Here is a 21,736-nt window from a genome sequence, read left to right on the forward strand (position 1 = left end):
TATATTAATGTGCTTAATTAACCTAAAGTGTGTTTAATTTAAAGCTAAGTTAATGGTTATATTAATATAAGCTTTGATGTGACATAAAGAAATTTACTTTTGATTTATTTCAATATTTCTGAATTATTAAATAATTTAATAATATATGATTATTGAAATTATTAAAATATTATTATTTAATTATTTCGGAATAAATTTAATTATCTTCGAATAAATAATTCAATTGGACTCAATTAGAAGAGAATTGAATTGAATTAAAAAAATTAAACTACAAGATTTCGGGCCTTGGCGGAAAATGAAATTTGACCTATTGGGAAGATTGTGGTGGAAGATTTGGTTGAGTGGGAAGTGATGTCACATGAGGTCATGGTGGGCCATTTTTGTTGGATTAAAGAAAAAGAAAAAGAAATGGTCACATCTCTCTCTCTCTCCCATTCCTCTCTCTCTCTCTTCCGTCGATTCTCGCCATTTGACCGCCACCCGCCGCTCCGCTCGCCCGCATGTGTGCTGCTCTGCCTTATTTCTCTCCCTCCGTCTGCTACTCAAGATCTCGGATCTGGTAGGATGCCGGGCAGAAGTAGCAGCCAACGTCGCGGGAGCCGTCGCATGCCTCACGCTGTCCTCGCCCCGCGTCGCCTCATCGCCGTGCTGTCGTCCGTCTCCCTCTCGCTCGCTCGAACACCGTCTACCCTGTCCAGTTGAGTTGCCGCCTCTACCCAGTCTTGTTTAGCCAGCATAGACCGTCGCCCGACCACCTCCGGCCACCGTCGGCCTCGGTAGAGCTCCGCCCGGCCCCAGCCGCCCTTGATCGCCTCAACCAGCTGCCGTCTCTCCCTTCATCGACCTCAATCAACAGCTACAAAAATGGGTTTGGCAGCCCGATTTTGGCTCATTTTGGCCAGCTTCCCGACCCCTGGATGCTTGGCCCACTTTGAAGAAAGTTGTTCCCCCCGCCGTCCCCATTGTTTTGGTACACTCGGTGTTAATCAGGTGAGTTTGGCTCATTAAATTTTGATTAGAGGGTTAATTATGTTTATGGAGGTTTAGTCTATGATAAGTGTTATTAGATGGTTAATTTAATTTATTTAAGTGTAGATTATATTAATGTGCTTAATTAACTTAAAGTGTATTTAATTTAAAGCTAAGTGAATGGTTATATTAATATAAGCTTTGATGTGACATAAAGAAATTTACTTTTGATTTATTTAAATATTTCGAAATTATTAAATAATTTAATAATATATGATTATTCGAAATTATTAAAATATTAATATTTAATTATTTTCGGAATAAATAATTCAATTGGACTCAATTAGAAGAGAATTGAATTGAGTTAAAAAAAATTAAACCACAAGATTTCATGCCTTGGCGGAAAATCAAATTGAACCTATTGGGAAGATTGTGGTGGAAAATTTGGTTGAGTAGGAAGTGATGTCACATGAGGTCACGGTGGGCCATTTTTGTTGGATTAAAGAAAAAGAAAAAGAAAAAGAAACGGTCCCATCTCTCTCTCCCCTTCCTCTCTCTCTCTCTCTCTTCCGTTGGTTATCTCCTCCATCTTTGCTTTGTGTGAAGACCCGGAAAACGCAGAGAAGAAACCGGAGCAGCCCCTTGCCCGCTCACACGCTCGTCCCGCGGAGGCTTCACCGTCGCCATTTGTCCGCCATCCGCCGCTCCGCTCGCCCGTGTGTGTGCTGCTATGCCTTCTTTCTCTCCCTCCGTCTCCTACTCAAGATCTCGGATCTGGTAGGACGCTAGGCAGAAGTAGCAGCCAACGTCGCCGGGAGCCATCGCACGCCTCACGCAGTCCTCGCCCCGCGTCGCCTCATCGCCGTGCTGCCATCCGTCTCCCTCTCGCTCGCTCGAATGCCGTCTACCCCGTCCAGTTGAGCTGCCGCCTCTACCGAGTCTTGTTTAGCCAGCATAGACCGTCGCCCGACCACCTCCGGCCGCCGTCGACCTCGGTAGAGCTCCGCCCGGCCCTAGCCGCCCTTGCTCGCCTCAACCAGCTCCCGTCTCCCCCTTCATCGACCTCAATCAACAAGCGCAAGAATGGGTATGGCATCCCGATTTTGGCTCATTTTGGCCGGCTTCCTGACCTTGGATGCTTGGCCCACTTTGAAGAAAGTTGTTCCCCCGGCGTCCCCATCGTTTTGGTCCACTCGGTGTTAATCGGCAAAGTTTGACTCATTAAATTTTGATTAGCGGGTTAATTATGCTAAGGGAGGTTTAGTCTATGATAAGTATTATTAGATGATTAGTATAATTTATTTAAGTGCATATTATATTAATGTGCTTAAATAACGTAAAGTGTGTTTAATTTAAAGCTAAGTTAATGGTTATATTAATATAAGCTTTGATGTGACATAAAGGAATTTACTTTTGATTTATTTCAATATTTCTGAATTATTAAATAATTTAATAATATATGATTATTGAACTTATTAAAATATTATTATTTAATTATTTCGGAATAAATTTAATTATCTTCGAATAAATAATTCAATTGGACTCAATTAGAAGAGAATTGAATTGAATTTAAAAAAATTAAACTACAAGATTTTAGGCCTTGGCGGAAAATGAAATTTGACCTATTGGGAAGATTGTGGTGGAAGATTTGGTTGAGTGGGAAGTGATGTCACATGAGGTCATGGTGGGCCATTTTTGTTGGATTAAAGAAAAGAAAAAGAAATGGTCACATCTCTCTCTCTCTCCCATTCCTCTCTCTCTCTTCCGTCGATTCTCTCCTCCATCTTTGCTGTGCAAAGAACAAAAACGCGGAGAAGAAACCGAAGCAGCCCCTTTGCCTGCTCACACGGTCGTCCGCCGAAGGCTCATTTTGGCCGGCTTCCTGACCTTGGATGCTTGGCCCACTTTGAAGAAAGTTGTTCCCCCCGGCGTCCCCATTGTTTTGGTACACTCGGTGTTAATCGGGTGAGTTTGGCTCATTAAATTTTGATTAGAGGGTTAATTATGTTTATGGAGGTTTAGTCTATGATAAGTGTTATTAGATGGTTAATTTAATTTATTTAAGTGTAGATTATATTAATGTGCTTAATTAACTTAAAGCGTGTTTAATTTAAAGCTAAGTGAATGGTTATATTAATATAAGCTTTGATGTGACATAAAGGAATTTACTTTTGATTTATTTAAATATTTCGGAATTATTAAATAACTTAACAATATATGATTATTGAAATTATTAAAATATTATTATTTAATTATTTCGGAATAAATTAATTATTTTTGTAATAAATAATTCAATTGGACTCAATTAGAAGAGAATTGAATTGAATTAAAAAAATTAAACTCCAAGATTTCATGCCTTGGCGGAAAATGAAATTTGACCTATTGGGAAGATTGTGGTGGAAGATTTGGTTGAGTGGGAAGTGATGTCACATGAGGTCATGGTGGGCCATTTTTGTTGGATTAAAGAAAAAGAAAAAGAAATGGTCCCATCTCTCTCTCCCCTTCGTCTCTCTCTCTCTTCTGTCGGTTCTCTCCTCCATCTTTGCTGTGCAAAGACCAGAAAATGCAGAGAAGAAACCGGAGCAGCCCCTTTGCCCGCTCACACGCTCGTCCGCCGGAGGCTTCACCGTCGCCATTTGTCCGCCATCGGCCGCTCCGCTCACCCGCGTGTGTCTTTCCGCCTTCTTTCTCTCCCTCCGTCTTCTACTGAAGATCTCGGATTTGGTAGGATGCCGGGCGGAGAGTAGCAGCCAATGTCGCCGGAAGCCATCGCACGCCCGACCCCGTCCTCGCCCCGTCGCCTCATCGCCGTGCTACCGCTCTGTCTCCTCTCGCTCGCTCGAACGCCATCTCGCCCCGTCCGGTTGAGCCGCCTCTACCCGGTCTTGTTTAGCCGCATAGACCGCCGCCCGACCACCTCCGGCCACCGTCGGTCTCGCTAGAGCTCCGCCCGGCCCTAGCCGCCCTTGCTCGCCTCAACCAGCTGCCATCTCCCCCTTCATCGACCTCAATCAACAGCTGCAAAATGGGTATGGCAGCCCGATTTTTGCTCATTTTGGCCTGCTTCCCGACCCTGGATGCTTGGGCCACTTTGAAGAAAGTTGTTCCCCTTGGCGTCCCCATCGTTTTGGTCCACTCGGTGTTAATCGGGTGAGTTTAGCTCATTAAATTTTGATTAGAGGGTTAATTATGTTTAGGGAGGTTTAGTCTATGATAAGTGTTATTAGATAGTTAGTTTAATTTATTTAAGTGTAGATTATATTAATGTCCTTAATTAACTTAAAGTGTATTTAAGTTAAAGCTAAGTGAATGGTTATATTAATATAAGCTTTGATGTGACATAAAGAAATTTACTTTTGATTTATTTAAATATTTCGAAATTATTAAATAATTCAATAATATATGATTATTCGAAATTATTAAAATATTATTATTTAATTATTTTCGGAATAAATAATTCAACCGAGTCAATTAGAAGAGAATTGAATTGAATTAAAAAAAAATTAATGTACAAGATTTCATGCCTTGGCGGAAAATGAAATGGACCTATTGGGAAGATTGTGGTGGAAAATTTGGTTGAGTAGGAAGTGATGTCACATGAGGTCATGGTGGGCCATTTTGTTGGATTAAAGAAAAAGAAAAAGAAAAAGAAATGGTCCCAACTCTCTTCCGTTGGTTCTCTCCTCCATCTTTGCTGTGCGAAGACCCGAAAACGCAGAGAAGAAACCGGAGCAGCCCTTTGCCCGCTCACAAGGTCGTCCGCCGAAGGCTTCACCGTCGCCATTTGTTCGCTATCCGCCGCTGCGCTCGCCCGCGTGTGTGCTGCTTTGCCTTCTTTCTCCCCCCTCCTTCTGCTACCCAAGATCTCAGATCTGGTAGGACGCCAGGTAGAAGTAGCAGCCAACGTCCTCGGGAGCCGTCGCACACCTCACGCTGTCCTCGCCCCGCGTCGCCTCATCGCCGTGCTGTCGTCCATCTCCCTCTCACTCGCTCGAACGCTGTCTGTCCCGTCCAGTTGAGCTACCGCCTCTACCCATTCTTGTTTAGCCAGCATAGACCGCCGCCCGACCACCTCCGGCCACCGTCGGTCTCGCTAGAGCTCCGCCCGTCCCTAGCCGCCCTTGCTCGCCTCAACCAGCTACCGTCTCCCCCTTCATCGACCTCAATCAACAGCTGCAAAAATGGGTATGGCAGCCCGATTTTGGCTCATTTTGGCCAGCTTCCCGACCCTGGATGCTTGGCCCACTTTGAAGAAAGTTGTTCCCCTCGTTGTCCCTATCGTTTTGGTCCACTCGATGTTAATCGGGTGAGTTTAGCTCATTAAATTTTGATTAGAGGGTTAATTATGTTTAGGGAGGTTTAGTCTATGATAAGTGTTATTAGATGGTTAGTTTAATTTATTTAAGTGTAGATTATATTAATGTGCTTAATTAACTTAAAGTCTATTTAATTTAAAGCTAAGTGAATGGTTATATTAATATAAGCTTTGATGTGACATAAAGGAATTTACTTTTGATTTATTTAAATATTTCGAAATTATTAAAATATTATTATTTAATTATTTTCGGAATAAATTTAATTATTTATTAAATTCCAAAATTTTGTTAGGATCCTAAATTCTCAAAATTTCGCGATGGTCGGCCTTTGTGTAGTCGATTTTGAAATTGACGATTTAATATTATAAATTGAGTGTTGATTGTGAAAAATATGAATTTTATTCAAAGTCTCGTGTGTCGGGTTTTGATACCAAAATTAGATTTTAATGATTATATTAAATCATGGTGTTTAAAAAGGTGAGATATTAAATTTAATTATTTATTAAATTCCAAAATTTGTTAGGATCCTAAATTCTCAAAATTTCGCGCCGGTCGCTTTGTGTAGTCGATTTTGAAATTGATGATTTAATATTATAAATTGAGTGTTGATTGTGAAAAATATGAATTTTATTCAGAAAGTCTCGGAGTGTCAAGTTTCGATACCAAAATTAGATTTTAATGATTATATTAAATAGTGGGGTTTAAAAAGGTGAGATATTGGCTTTCTGGTTCAAAATTAGCGTGCCCCCCCACACGTGAGTAATTTATGGAATATTTTTAATATGAAGAAAAATGGCTGGGATCACTATTTTAAGTGGAAGCATTGAGTGAAATGTAAAGTGTCTCAGGCCGAATATGAATTGTTGTGTGATACTTAAGAGGAGATCATCCTAGGCTGTTGAGTCGGACTTACCCCTATATGGGATGCCCCTTACAACGAATGCAGGTCACAGTAGATTCTGGGCCTATACTCCTTCGAGAATGCCGTCAACGTACTAACGAAGCCACGCTCCATGGGGGGAGGCGATGCCTAGCTATATGCCAGTAGATAGCCGAATTGCGAGTAGGCTATGCCATTGTGTGGTAGTGAATATCAATTGAATCGCATGCCGAGTGTTATTGACGGGTCGGATTATGGGATGGAATCATGTAGCATGGTATGGGACGTGTCATAACGGTTTGGTCTTATAATCCAGATTCATGTGGTCGTTCGAAATGATATTGTTGACATTCCAGTGGTTTAAGTTCCTATTACTACTATATGTGATTGAGTGATTTGAATTGTGCTAACCTGTAGGAAGGAACTGAGGCAAGGTAAGTTTTCTATGTAATGTGGCTAGGCCACCCTTGGGCATATTTTCTTTCTAATAGAGGTTTAGATGGTTGAACTTGCTGAGACAATGTCTCATCCCGGTTGTGGGATTAAGGGCGCGTTTGGTAATGATTCTGTTCCCAAGAGTAGATTCTGATCATAACTGATTCTTTTTTATTATGTTCCCGGGAACTAATTCTACGCATTTTAAGCCGTTTGGTAACTGTCCAAAATTTCTGATTCTGGAATAGAATTGTGTTTGGTACCGTACTAATTAATTCAAATCAATTTCTTTTAATTTTTAAATATTTTTTTTACTTTTTTTTTCTTTTTCATTTTTTCCTTTTTCTCATCTTCTTCTTCTTTTTGTGGCCGGTTGCCGGACCGGCGACTGACCAGACGAGGGCCGGCAACCTCATCGGAGCGTCACCGGCCCTCGGCGAGGCCGACCCTTGTCGGTTGAACCTCGCCGGCAACTGGGCGAGGCTCACCTAGCCCCGCCGAGGCTCGGCCAGCCTCGCCGAGGCCGGGCGAGGCTTGCCAAGCCACCGATGGGGCCGGGCGAGCCTCGCCCGGCCACAGTGGGGCTAGGCAAGCCTCGGGGCTAGGCATCATGAGGCTTGCCCGGCCCCGCCTAGCCTCACTAGATCCGGGAGGCCGAGCCTCGCCGGTGGTCGGGCAAGCCTCCGGCGAGCTCGCCGGACCTCGCCCGGTCCGGTGAGCCTCCCGCGAGCTCGCCCGACCGGCGGCCGGCGGCAGTGGACGGCGCCCAGCGACGGTGGTGGACGGTGGCAGTAGACAGTGGACGTGGTAGGCGATGGTGGACGGCAGTCGCGAGATGGCCGAAGGGAAGAAGGAGGGTTCTTGATTTTGATTCTCAAATTCGTTCCCCGAACAAGAATAAACTTTTTTTTGGTTCTTGATTCTATTCCCAATCTGTTCTAGGAACAAATTTGTTCCGGAACAAAATTTTACCAAACGCGATTCTAGACCCAAACTGATTCCGGGAACAAAGAATCATAATTTGGCCATGTTTGGATGGTTACCAAACAAGGCCTAAAATTTCAGGTCCTTGGTGGACGGAGCGGCCAGATAACTTTGGTTGGCCTTGAGGAGTTGCAGAGGTGAAGTCATAAGGATTGAAGAAAGTGTCCAACTTGTAGGTCGTAGGATAGTTCCTTTTTAAGAGCTGGTCTTCTGTAGACTTTTGGCCATAGACCTCTATTTGTAATTCTGTTGAATTATGAAAGTGTTATATTGTGGTTTTGCTTCTTGCTTTTCTATCCCGTATTTCATTGTCAGGGGTTTTATAGTACATTCCGCTTGCGCAATAATAAATGAATGGGATTGGCGATACTACTTGGGAATGTTGCATTTGCATGACCATGGTGGATTGTTAACGCGCTCTAGGTTCGGGGCGTGACATGAACTTTTAGTTTGTTCAATATGGTTTTTGAATTAACCCAATGTGTAATGTGGTCTTTGAATTTATTTAATTTAGTCTATAAATTTTCAAACATGTCCAAACCAATTCTTGAATTGTATGAAAATGTTCAATGTAGTCCCCGATCTTGAATAATTATGAAAGGACTACATTGAGCATTTTTAGAATATTATGGATGGATTACATTAAACATTTTCACACAGTTCAAGAACTTGATTGAATATGTATTAAAAGTTCATTGACTACATTGAATAAATTAGAAATTCAAGGACCACATTGTACATTGATTTAAAGTTCAAGAATCATATTGAATAAATTAAAATTTTAGAGATTAAGTTGCACATTAAGCTAAAATTCATGGACTATTTATGTCAATTTGCCTTTATGGAATTAAAAGCATTAGAGATTTGGTTATATTATGACATCACTTATGTACTTTAAGCTATGGTTAATGCGCTCTCGAGGCACTGAAAAATAAATATGTCGCATGTTGTGCTGCCTTGCGACGATAAAGTCATTACTCTCTACTCGTTTTCCAGATAATTAAAACTCTAACACGACTGAAGTATTAAGCAACAACGGTTCTACTCCATAAAAGAATCTGACTTTTATTTTCCAATGTCTGAAATTTGACTATTGACTGCGTAATCAATTTGTGACTTTTCGACCAAAAAAAAAAACTCGTGACTTGACATATGACTTGTAATTGAAAAAAATAAAATAAAAGAGGAAATATACGAGATTTGACTTTCTTCACTCATGAGCATGTTCTTTTATTTTCCAGACATTTACTTCTTCTTCTTCTTTTCTTTTTTTTATCAATATCGAGCGCTAAGTCTGAACTGTGTATATGAAAGCTTTTTTTTTTGTCCGAGTAATGAAAATAACTTAGGCTCCTGTGATTTTAACAAAAATTAAAGAATGCTCACCGGCCATGTAAGTATGAATTGCGTATATGATTCTTGTGCCTGCAATAAATGATGATATGGCCGTCCGAGGATCAAAATTTCTAGACCCTTATAACATCTTTCTCGTCATCACTCATCGGCTTGTTACGAAGCAACAAAGAATGCTAATCTGCCAAGTAAATGCCAATTTTTCTTCGACTGAAAGAGTCCAACTACGCATGTGATGTGGAGAATTCAGCACCCTCATTGCTCCAGTCTACGGAGGATTAACTTCAGCGTCTCGGAAATGATCAAGATTGGGATTCCTTAGACAAATCACTTGAAAAGGACAATATATCATCAAATACGTGAGCTCCCTTCTTTTGTACAGTGAAAGGAGCTCCTCTGTAAAGTTCATACGTGGTCTTCCTCCATATGTACGAATTTAACCAGTGTCGATTCAACAGATCTGATATATATCTCACACAATAACCGCCCAACAAAATCCAAACCTAATTATCTCTACAATCAGGATTGGCATATATCCTCCAATCGGGCTAGGGCTTAGACTCGACACATTAATTTAAGTAGTAGCCTCACACATTGTCCACGTAACCGAGCCTTGCTCGGCTTGAAGAAAGTGATGGTGCATAGTAGGGCAGAAATTGAAGCTCTGAGGGCGCTACTCCTGAAGTATCCCAGACCTTATAGGCTTGAGAAAGTGAGGATTCAGCCTCCTGAAAACACTAACCGGATTAGTGGCAGGTGGGAACGGTAGAGCTGCGAATCGCGTGCACATTTGCTTGGACGATGCTTCCTCTCTAAGCAATCTGAACGTCTTTGATGAAGAAGATACAAATAGTAGTGACAAGGCAAGGCATGTGTCGATAAGGAGCTCCTATGTTATGTGATGAACGAACGACGCTCAAATAGTATGTAATTTCCGGCCTCGACTTATTTAAAGATAAAACTTTCTTCGAAGTCCTGAAGGAAGTACAGAAGCAAAGCCAAAATTACATGTATTGAAATGGTGGCCTAAAACTCATCCTTTTTTATACATGGGTATGCTACCCAAACTAACAGGGTCACCATTTCACCAAAATTAGAGGCAAATCTGCTTCTAAATATTCATTTAAGTTTCGCCTTTAGTGGGTTTGCTCTTTCCACAACATGTATTGAAAGATAAAATGGCATTGGCGACGTACTTGTATAGTAATTATAGAGTGGAATAAAAAATTTGAATACATTAGGATTTATATACATATGATAAAGTGGATCGGTGTACACGATGCAACGACGCAATGGCATGAATTAGGAGAGAAATATTTTAAAACGTTTCATTATATCTTGATTCATAGGTGCATGATAAAATGAATTCGTCTATGCATGAATGACTCCGTTATTGGATTCATAGAACTAGAATATTTAAAAAAGAGACATTAAATAGTTACTTCCATCGATCCCCAGTGTCTTTTCAGACGAGGGTCGTGCATGAATGTCCGAAGCAGCATGGAATTTTGCACGATCGGATTGACTATGGCTGCCTACAAAGCTTCTCGGCCGGAGACGAACCCTGCCAAAAACCAGAGAAAGGAGACAAGGACATGGCACCCTCGTTAATCTAACATGTTTTGTACTTGGATCATCTTCCTGTGCTGATTCTTTATGTCTTGCAGATGAGAGCTCCGTCTCCATGGAATCCAAGAAAGAGCCAGGAAGACTAGGTGAACTAAGCTCTGGTTGGTCGTCAGAGAGAGAGAGAGAGAGAGAGAGAGAGAGAGAGAGTTTTGCTAAAAAAGAGAAAGCATATTGCATGCCCCTCAGAATGCTGACGAAAAAGCTTTCATTTAAATGTTCTAAACACTTGAGGGGGGCCAAGATTCACTGATGAATAACGGGTTGGAGAACGGCATGGGAAAACTGGGTGGAGTGGAGTGGAGTAGTCGCTGCTTCGTATTGATGACGATGATAATCAACCATTCTCTATCCCCCTCGATCTGCACTCTGCACGACATAAACATGAAACGGGAAAAAAAAGCCTGACCCCACAGAACAGATTCCAGTCTAAGCTGTTCACCAATGCCAGAGAGAAGACCAAACAGACCAAGACAAAAGAAAGTACGGAAGCAAGGCAAAAATAATGAAGGCGGATAGGAGTATGGATTACATCTTAAGCGCAGCGCCACAGAAAATGAGATGAGTTTTTTGAATTTGTAGACTTCAAAGTAACTTTACATCTCTTCCCCAAGCATTTTTCCATATGAAACAGAACTAAAAATGTTAATTGCTGACTTCCTGTTGTTTTAGCCCGGACAAAGTGGAACCTAATATGCACGGGGAAAGAGTAGAGTTAAAAGCAAGACATAAAGTGCACTAGAATATGACAGCATGACGTGGATCCCGTTCCTTGAAACTGGAGGACAGTCATGGTATGGTAACGTATCAATTTCCCAAAGCGTAACCTCCTGCAGTGAGAAATGTCATCACTCGTCGACATGTTAAGAAACGACAAAGAAATGTTATCCTGCCATGTAAATTGCCAATTTCTCTTCGATTGAATGAGTTTGACTAAGCATAAGATGTAGAGAATATGGCACGCTTACTCATTGCATTAGTCTTCACAGGATTAGCTTTGTAATCCCGAAATGATCAAAACCGGGTTTCCTTAGAAAACTCTGTGCCAGTCGAGTCTTCTTCATTGCCAGCAGTCTGCTCTTCCACTTTTCAGATGATCCTTGGCCTTGGACTCGCCGTCTTCCTGCACATCTCCACAAATACGTGAGCATGAGAGAATTTATTCCTTTGGCGGGTAACCGGTCGAACAGAAGTGTCATTCCCCTAAATTAATGATAAAAACTTGCTTCAAAGAGTCCTGGTAGAAGCTCAGAGAAAATATTTGAGTTCCATGTCTTGTGTACAGAAAATGAGCTCCTTAGGCTTATATCAAGATCTGCTCCTTGATATTGACTTGGGGAGGAAAAAGAAGGTAAAAGGAAAAGAACTAGTGTTCCTTCATTCGAAATGAAATGCCTCGCACAATCTCATCAACGGACCTCTCTATCTTTGTCCAAAGCCAGAGATTCATTCGAATTTTGTGGCGCGACCAAGACATCCACTTCCCAAACGCCTCATCCAACTTGTCTGACAGAGGCAGGTAAATTCTAATCCATGTGTCATTTACTAAGTCACAGTATTGCATACACAAGAAAACTTTACGAACAAACTTCCATAAGACTAAATAACCATAGGACAGAGCAAAGAAACTGAAAATCCTCTGTATGCTATCGAAACAATAGCTTCTGCTTATATTGTCACAACTCTGTATATACAATGATATAATGTAGTGGCCTATCAACTCTTCATCTTATTCGAGTACATAACACATGCTAGAGCCCTCTTCCCTAGGCTGCGCAATACCACAGAATAAACCTCAGCAGCTGAACTTAATCACTGCGATGAATGCAGCAGATAATCCATGATGGAACCACCTCCAGTAAACTTAAATGACAGATAAAGGCTGAAAGCTTAGTAATTAATTATACTTGGAAATCACATGACTACCATAACTACGAGCTGCTGTCACTTTTTCCGTAGAATTTGAACATGTACCTTGTCTACAAGGTGAAAACTTTCTAGATCGTTAATGTGCTCGTGCAGATGCCATTGACACCTTGACGCATATATCCACATGGGATATGGCAGAGTTGATGTATATTGCTTAGAAAATATGCAGCTGAACCGAGATTAATCATTAGAAGAGCACAGGGAGAAGCTCCTGCATTTGACTTAATAATACAAAGGGGAAATAAAAATCTAGACAGAGCTCTAAATAGCTCTAAATTGCAAGGTTTCATCTCTCTATCCATAAAAACTTCTTGTCCAGAAAGGGGAAGACCAAGCGAAGAATAATTCTCCACAGAAGCAGCTGCACTTTGAAAAAAAGCAAAAGAGTCTCTAGAGTCCTCCAAACCAGTCCCCACAATGCAAACAGCAAGTGGAATAAGTAGAATTTAAATCGCTGATATGATCCCTTGTAGGTAATCTGTCCAAGATAGCATGCACATCAATTTTCTGCCATCTTAATTTCATGCTTCTACACTTGATTTGGTGAAAGCACTACGGATATGACTAGAAGAGGACCAAAATCTCGTCCTGTTGTGAATTAAATGGGAATGTCACCCACCAAACACCAGCTTCAATGGCAGCTACAGGTCGCTTCTGGTTGCAGGCCATTGCAAACAACTACAAACAACAGAGCAAAAGTGGGATCTAGACTGAGTACTGCAACCAGAGACATTAGAATGTAAATATTGTCCACAATAACATTCAATAGATCATCTAGATCGAAAAATCTTTCGGGGTTTTTGACAATGGAAAAGCCCAAAGGTGTAAAAGAAATGACACATTCCAAGCTCTATGCCATAAGTACTTTGATGCAGGAGTGGGGGGAGAAGGAAAGAGACGATATCAGCCCTCGAATCAGATGTTGAGTGCAACAAGGGGATTTACTCGTTTGCAATAAGTGAGATCACTTCTACTTGTTGATAAACCGAAACACCAGGATCAAATATGCAACTCATCGGTTTAAGATATGGACCATTCATGTGAGTGGATGCGAAGTATAATCTGATTTGTGTAGCTGCCCCAGAAAACAATTTTCAGAAATTTTACGAACCATCCTTCATCTCATATTCAATTTAATTCACCAGGAATTTCATCTGTTGGCCACCAAAGGCAGCGGAAATTTCTCTTCGTGGACTAGAATTCACGTCTCGGCCAATTGCCATTTGCATCCTGCATCAGTGATAATGAGAACTGTAGAAAGATGTGCACTGGTTGCATCCGGGGCAGTCGCCTACGATCTGAACCTGGGAACAGTTGACAATATCTTGAAAATGGAAACTCGATTCAGGAAGTACGAACTAGACCCTAAGCACGCATTTCTGAAGCACTTTCGTTCCCCCTGATTGATCTCCTCAAAACTGGCACCATTTGACACGAGACTTTATCATTCCACAAATGCGCTATCTTCCTCCTTTTCTGCTAAGAAATGCACCGCTAAAGCAGGGAATGAGAGGGCCGTAGAACCCAACACGCCGCAATTCTTGTTGTTTACACACGCTTGTGACGGCATGAAAAATTCGCGCGGGTTTAATTTCTGTGAAACTCATGAACATATATTCCACCGTTCTTCGAGTTTACCATCCATCGCCCGAACACTATTCGCATCATTGCATTATACTAATTCTTCGTACAGGAAGGTCGTTGCTTCAGGTAAGGGCCATGCATTACCAGAGGCATGTAAAAGTGAATTTCATTCTGAAAGGATTACGGATGCTCCAGATGTTAAGAACTTCCAACTCTAGATGCACCGAGCACTCGAAAGCAAAATAAGAGCGGAAGCTTATTTCATGCCCTAAATCAATGAAATGTGACAAGATTAAAAAGAGCGTTAGAGAGAGACATGCCCTTGAGAGAAGCACTTTGTGCTTCATACTTACATAGTAAAGTAAATTCTTCTATGCACGCAACACAATAAAATCCATTAGTGTATTCATAAATTAGGATAATTTAAAAAGTAATATGGGTTATTAACAAACACTTAAAATAATTAAAGAAAAGACCCATGCAAATATAGTTCAATGGTATAAGACAAGTTGAAGAATAAAATATTTTTACACAAAATATAGATTTATTTGTCATTTTATATGCCGGAGGCAGAAATTTTACTAAAGATACGTGTCTAGAAAACTCGTCAGTAATTTTCACGGTAGGTTAATGACTAAAGGATCTAATTACATAAATTAAAAAGTTTGTAGACTCAATCATAAATTGATAAGAGTTAGGGACCAAAATAGAATTAAATAGAAAAAGAAACCAGACGGACTCTTCTCTCTCTCGCGGAACAGAGTCGCACCGTTTGCTTAGCGCTGCTGCTGTTCGGGAGACGGAATCGAAGCTCTTGCTCGGTACGCGCTGAAGCGTCGGAGCTCGCATTCGGCTCTCGAATTCGTCCGCGATCGAGCTCGTTCAACCACCTTGTGATCTGTGCTGAATCGATTGGCGTCTCGCGAACATGATGTCGCCGAAGCAAACCTCGGAAGATCGAGGATCGCCTCAGTTCGGGTAAGCCTCGGAATTTATGCTTTTTCGCTGCACGAATCCTGCAAAATGCTCGTTTGGTTTGCCGAGGGAAGTAATTTGATGTCTTGGGTTGACTCCGTTTGCTGTCTCCGAGGTCGCCGACGAATTGTTAACCCTTGTGCTGAAATGTAGGTTTGAAAGCGATTAGGAATGGTTTTTTTGTTTTTTTTGTTTTTTTTTTTTGAATTTTTTCCAACCTTTTGATTTCTGGGTTTGAGTCCCGCCGGGGCTGAGATTGCGGAAATGGGGATGGCTACTTGAATTGGTAGCGAGCGAATGGCGAGATTGGATGGGATTCGTGCGGCTGCGTGTAGTGAATTCGCAATGCCGGTGCTTGTTTTGTTCGGTTAAACCGTCTCTTGGGTGCGATTCATACGGCCGCGTACTTATGTTTTTGATAATTATAAGTGATGCGCATGACCACTTCCTGTTTGATTGGTATGTTGCTGCACACATTGCTCGTGCAGTGGTTGGCTTTTAGGAGTAAGCTAAGCTTGCTTCTAAAGTGCATAGGCATCTCATGGATTAGTTACTTGACATATATGGTATGATAGAGCTGGCAAAGACCAATGACTAGCGGTCGCATTCTTTCTGTAGGCACACACCCTTCCAGATAATTCATATATTGGGCAACTTTTTGAGAATATGGTCGGTCTACTCAATGTACCGTTACTTGACTCAGACGGGAGCATCAGTTGTGCTCTTCATCTTCTGTTGTCTGGTCCCTGCAACAATCCTGTTTTTGTTCCTGCAGAAGCCTTGGAAGGGTAGACCACTCTCTAATACTCAGGTAAAGCAATGAGGCTTTCCTCCTCATCCACTCTTGCCAAAAGAAAATGTGAACCTTTGTTGTTTCATTCTTGTGACCTGTTTTATCTAATCTTTGGGTTTCAGGTCGTACCTTCGGTGATAAATGGTGCCATAACGGCTTTCTACTTTGTTTTGTGGGGAAAGGGCTTGAAACTATGTGGACCGCTTAGGTAGGTTTCCAGAGTCTATGAATTTGTAATTCGCATTTAAAAATTTACTGTTACTCCTTTTTTTTTTGGGGAGCCGGGGGGGAGGGGAATCGCCAATAAATAGTACTGTTGCAGTCAGTCCACAGTTGGATGAAGTGGTAGATGTGTGAAAGGATTGATACTTATTTTTGGTTTTGATCTCAATCTGTGAAACTTGTATTTAATCTGACAAATTATTAAATGAACAGCTATTGATGTAAATTGACAATTTCAGGACGCTTTCTTTATAAGAAAACATTTTTTAGTATTTCCTCTGTTTAATATTGCTTGAAAGTTCAGTACTCATGAAGTCTTTGTCTATAGACAAGTTTGCCTTTCGTGTCTCTAATGCTGCTGCCATTGTTGTTAATGAAAAAGTTGAAACCATTTTCCAAAGAAGGGTCCTTTATTTTGAAAATCTTTTATAGGTTAAAGGAAATGTTAGGAACTTCTGCAATCACGTTGCTTGTCTCAATTTTCTATTTTGTTGCTTTTTTTCTTACATATTTAACTGTGTAGATCTTATGTTAAATTTTGTCACAGAAATTATTCATCAACTTCACCTTTTGTTCTTTCACTCAAATAGAGCTTTAATGGCGGAGTATTCTGGTGCTGTTCTTGGGGTCTTATCTGCTGTACTCTATGGACAAAGACAGCATGTATGGAAAAAGGTACCCCTTTTTCCCTTGAATGCTTGGATTTTTTAAGAGGATCCAATAGAGCGCAATGATATGAGAGATTTCATCCATTCATTGGCCCAGTGGAAAACTGCTTTGTTTGTTTTCACCATTGTTGTCAAGTGGGATAGAAGCATGTGATAAGCGAGTCAATAGTGAAAACAAACAATGCACAGTCTTATTCCATATATGTTAGAGAAGTCTCAGCGCATATCTATTATGTCTACAATTACTTGGAATGCCTATGCATTTGACCAGTCATAGTTCCTATCCTTCTTTTTTATTCATTATTGTGAATCTAGAAGATGGTCAAATAGTGATTTACTGCATCAAGAAAAGGAGAAGGATGAATGTTAATAGATTATTCTCTCTAGCAGGATAGACCGATAGACCTATCTGGCATGCACTGAAGTTCATTTTTAAGCTAATTGGGTGTCATAAATTTGTTAGTATGACCGTCTTGCACTATTCTTTTATAGGTTGGCCATTTGATAGTGACAAAAAAGATCTCTCAATATTGTACTCATGTTTTCTTCCTCCAATCAGTGAATATTTCTTCCCTCCACAGGTTGGCGGGTTGATGGCAATGGTGGCGTCTTTCTACCTGTTGTCGCAAGGATGGGCTATGGCCTCATATTTTCCAATAAATATCCTGTAACTAATGGAATAGTATTTCATATTTTAACAGCAGGAAACTCATAGTCTTAAAGTTTACAAGCATTAGTTCTGCTCTTATTCTGCCGAAATTATCAGATCTTTATTTGTCATGTCTACCTTTTTGTTGTTAGTCCACCCGTTCAATGTGATAAATACTTCTGGCATATGAATGTGGACTTAACTTTAACATACAGTTTGGAGAAAGTCCCGATACTGGCGATCAGACAGAACACAATCTGGGTATGAAAGAAATGATACTTCCAATCTTTGCGGGAATCCTGTCAGCATTGAGGAGAGTGATTGCACGACGTGTCTCACTCAAGGTTTAGGCATTTACTTGTCCGGAATTATTTCTGTAATTTGGGATTATTCTATCTTACAAAAGCATTTTCCCAAATAAGAAACTAGCAAGTAACTACTTAAAATCTAACTGCATTGTGCCTTTTGTTCTTGTACACGTCAGAATCAATATAAAAGAAGACTTCATGCAATAACAGTTGCTTCCGCGACATGCTTTCTGTTTCCTGTGGCAATGTGGGATATGATCATAGTAAGTTCTTTAGTGTGTTATATGGTGTTATGCTGGTGCTGCATGAAGCATTCATTTATTTATACTCGTGCTTAGGTTTTACAAATACTCATCTGGCTTCCCCCTTTATTGATGGATCATTCAGGGATCAGAGTCTGCTGATAGCAAGGATTTACCATTTTCAACATGGGCTTTTATAAGCACCATTGCTTTTGGGATTATCTTGATATTTTACATTGACAATATTGCGGAGGAGAGGTACCTTAATAAGGATTTGGTCATCTGAGATTAATATCCTGTGGGTTCTCATGGCATGTGAATTAATGGTTGTCTTTCAAAAAAATATGATCGTATCTCTCTGGAAAGTTGTACTTGGTGGTAGACAAACTCTTGGAGAGCACGCTTCATAGCAGATAAAAAAACCTTTCATGACCAGACTTCTACCCTTTAAACGAAAATCTGCTCATTATTTTAGGCCACATTCCCTCCTTAATCTGCCATTTCGGCATAAAGTAATCAAGCTCTTGAGTCTAGTAGCATAGAGCTGGACCTTTACGAGTATCAACATTGGGCAATGCCATTTCAACTTTCAAGTGACGTAATTGTTCTCTTATCAATGTTCTTCTAACTAGACAGACCTATTCAGCCTTGTTTAATAGAATCACCATTCACATAGTAGGATCTGACAATTTTTAAAACAAGGAAAAACATGTAGGATTATATAGGATTCCTATTGAATCAGTTTATGTATTAATCTACTTTATTCAAAATTGAAATTTGCATAATTTGGTATTTTAGTTATGGAATATCTTCTGTTCTTTCTCTTTTGACTTTTTGGAGTTTTAATCTCACACAATATCATAGCTGGTAAATTTTGATGACAATTCTAGTTGATTTCTTGTTAGAAACTTATTCAGTCTTACAATGCAATCCATCAAGCATCCCCATTGATTCTAAGCAGAATGAGATTTTATCAACCTTGAGTTCAACTCTAGATGGAGGAACCTGGTCTTGTTTGGTTTTCTTTCATATTCCATCTTGGTACGGACAAAATCAAAGAACAATGGCAGGCCAAGGATCCAAGCTCCTGCCCTCTCGGAACGAGTGCCCCTTACTTAGCAGTCAGTGCAAAGAAATGTTTAGATCTGTGGTATCAAGTAATTTAAATTATAAAGCTTCACTTCTGGGGATAACTGCTGACCTGTGCCGAAGAGTCTTGAAGCACAGCCTTAAACATTGGAGGGTGCACACTGACTACTTTGCAAGACTAAAATTTGTGTCCATGGTATAATTACTTTATATAGGTTACCCACCTTATGAAATCAATTTAACCAACCAGCGAGTTCGACTATTCCAACCATTTAAATTGTTGATCAGTAAAGTACAAGCTGACTGGCTCTTACACCAGTGCAAAAGCCTTGCAAGACGATATTTTGTCATATTCTCACCATTTTGATGTTTTCACCTATCTGCGTTTGCACTTACTAAGGCGACTTTTTATGGTCTGCTCAATGATTGTCTCTTCTGAGGTTCTTTAGGCTCCAAATGCCTAGAGTTCAAACCCTGATGATGTAGTTTGTCTGGCAAGTTCTTGAGTTATATGAAGATCTGATGTTTGTTAATGTGGATTACCTTGTTGACAACTCTTACAATTTGTCTCCCTGCAGATTGCACATGGTTTTTTCTTCTCCACGTCATCTGATGGTAGCTGGTGGATGTATCATAATCATGGAGATTGTTTACCAAGTGGACTTTTCTCTTCTGGGGTTTCTAATTTGTGCCTTAATACTGGGCTTTGGTAAGCTTGGAAACTCTTGATTAACAATGAAGCAACACCAAAAAATATCATCTTAAAAGGAACCAATGTTTAGTTTGTACTGCCAAACCAATACGAAATACATGTGAAAAGGTAAGTTTTTGTGTAACTTAAATGGTCACTGCTCATTCATATGCTAGATGAGAAACTAATGGGCATCAAGGCCAGTATATGAGCAATAAAGTTGCAATTTACCATGGCTCAATCTTCTTAAGAAAAATAATATGTTAAATCTGGTGTATTAAGCAGAAAGTTTCAGTCAAAAGATTGTGCGAGCTATAAGCTTTTAAAATTCTGGTTATTTTTTACCCAAAAAATAAAATAAAAATCTAGTTAATTTTCTTCTTATGCATTTTCCATCTTTGATTCATCTTAACTATGAGGGAAAGTTTAATCAAGTAATGGAATTGGAGAAGCATTTTTTGCTCCTTGGTTTTTAGTTGTCAAATACATTTGAGAGATATAATAGCTTGCTGTGATCTCTAGGTTGGTTTCAAACATTGGTATTTTTACTAGATTATTTGATGTGGTGAACTAACATCTTGTCAATCTAAAGAAAGTTTAACATTCCGGGTTTCCATTTATGGGATACCTGGAGATTTCAACTAGTCAAAGCTGCTCTTCTAAGAAGAAATGTCCAGTTATTTTCTTCTCTGTTTCTAAACTTCTTTCTGCATTCGTAGAAATGAGGAGGTATTTTATGCTTGTAATATAGCTTTAAGCCCATTAGAAGATGGTGGGAAATGGGAGTGCCCAATTGATTATATATACACAGATGTAAACAAGCTTCTTTTTGTTAACAAACTAGCGTTTGGCATTTACTTTGCAAACTACTTCCCACACTCTGCCTGGCGTATTCCATCTAAATGGGTTTAACATCATCATTATGCACCTTTTATGGCCACAGCTGATATGTGAATAATGAATTTTGTAGGGATACATGCAGCAACTTCTTTACAGCGTCCTAGAGGAGATTCTCTCCAAAAATCAAGCCTTTCTGATGACATTTTTGGGGACCAAGTACAGATGTCCCCACTTCCAACTTGAAAGTTCTTTATGAGGTTTGAATGAATGTTGGATGAACCCATAGTTGCTCACATAGCTTTGTCTTATTGATTCCTGTGTTCTGATATAAGTTGGGACTCTATCGACAGTTGATGTGACATCCGCAATACCTTCTGCGAGCGTAATTGAGGTAATAGTTCTAGTGGCGTTTAATATTGAATTATTTAGAAATTATTTTCATAGGCCATAGATTGGTTGCCCCTTTGGAATGAAGTTCAACTGAAGAGAAACAATCCTATTAAGGTCACATATCGACATTGTAAGCCCTTGAAGTAACATCCATTTGACTTCATATTTCCAAATAAGTATCCGTCCTAAATTCTAACAAATTCAGACGCATCAAGCTGAGGGTCTGATCACATCTTATATCTTTCTATAACTAAAACTCTTCCCTTATCTTTGAACATATTCTTACCCAAGAATGTCATGCAGACATTCTCATTTAAGAATTTTTTAACGGTCACCGTAATTGTTTCTATTTCATTGAATAACTTGGCTGTTTTCTCTGCTGACAGTTCCATTCTTTATGCAGTGCCATTCTCGAGTTTTTTTTCCATCTGGCCTGAAATTCTGTTGAAAGATATAAGCTGCTAACTTCTCACATCAGTTGTCATGGTTGGTTCGTGATATGACCTTGCAAGACAAAGATGAATAAGTTGTCTTCTTTACCCGGTAATGAGAAGAAACTTCCTGGCATATTACTCTGACCTAGACTTAATCTTAACAGGAGCCAATTTTTGTTTTGCCGCTTTGCATCACATGGGGTAGCCTAACTTTTAGTATCTGAGACATGACGCCTGTATAGATTTATATCAAAAGGAGTTACTTTGTAGGTTGCGCCTTGTCAATGATGACCTTATTCTTCGCCTTTGGCAATTTATACAAGTGTGCACGTGCTGATCATTTGAATGAAAATGTATGA

The 21,736-nt window shown here is 40.1% G+C and overlaps 1 protein-coding gene across 2 annotated transcripts; it reads left to right on the plus strand.

Moving 5' to 3' along the window:
• Positions 1–14,813: 14,813 nt before the first annotated feature.
• On the plus strand, positions 14,814–20,930 carry LOC104453494 (zinc transporter 5). 2 transcript variants are annotated; one of them, XM_039318272.1, is made up of 11 exons: positions 14,814–15,054; positions 15,670–15,862; positions 15,967–16,052; positions 16,657–16,741; positions 17,316–17,394; positions 17,597–17,727; positions 17,868–17,954; positions 18,079–18,191; positions 19,601–19,731; positions 20,684–20,810; positions 20,904–20,929. In XM_039318272.1, exons 1-10 carry the CDS (start codon positions 15,005–15,007, stop codon positions 20,794–20,796), a joined length of 1,068 nt encoding a protein of 355 aa, XP_039174206.1. In that variant the 5' UTR covers positions 14,814–15,004; the 3' UTR covers positions 20,797–20,810; positions 20,904–20,929. The 2 variants fall into 2 exon arrangements, with proteins under 2 accessions (XP_039174206.1, XP_039174205.1); XM_039318271.1 differs by having other exon boundaries at positions 20,684–20,930.
• The last annotated feature ends 806 nt before the right edge of the window (positions 20,931–21,736 follow it).

Source organism: Eucalyptus grandis, chromosome 7 (assembly GCF_016545825.1).
Source record: "Eucalyptus grandis isolate ANBG69807.140 chromosome 7, ASM1654582v1, whole genome shotgun sequence".
NCBI lineage: Eukaryota > Viridiplantae > Streptophyta > Magnoliopsida > Myrtales > Myrtaceae > Eucalyptus > Eucalyptus grandis.

Coding starts and splice junctions, on each gene's coding strand:
- LOC104453494 (XM_039318271.1), top strand. CDS start 15,005: ATGATGTCGCCGAAGCAAACCTCGGAAGATCGAGGATCGCCTCAGTTC. Junction 15,863..15,966: donor GACCACTCTCTAATACTCAG/GTAAAGCAATGA, acceptor TTTGGGTTTCAG/GTCGTACCTTCGGTGATAAA. Junction 18,192..19,600: donor GACAATATTGCGGAGGAGAG/GTACCTTAATAA, acceptor GTCTCCCTGCAG/ATTGCACATGGTTTTTTCTT.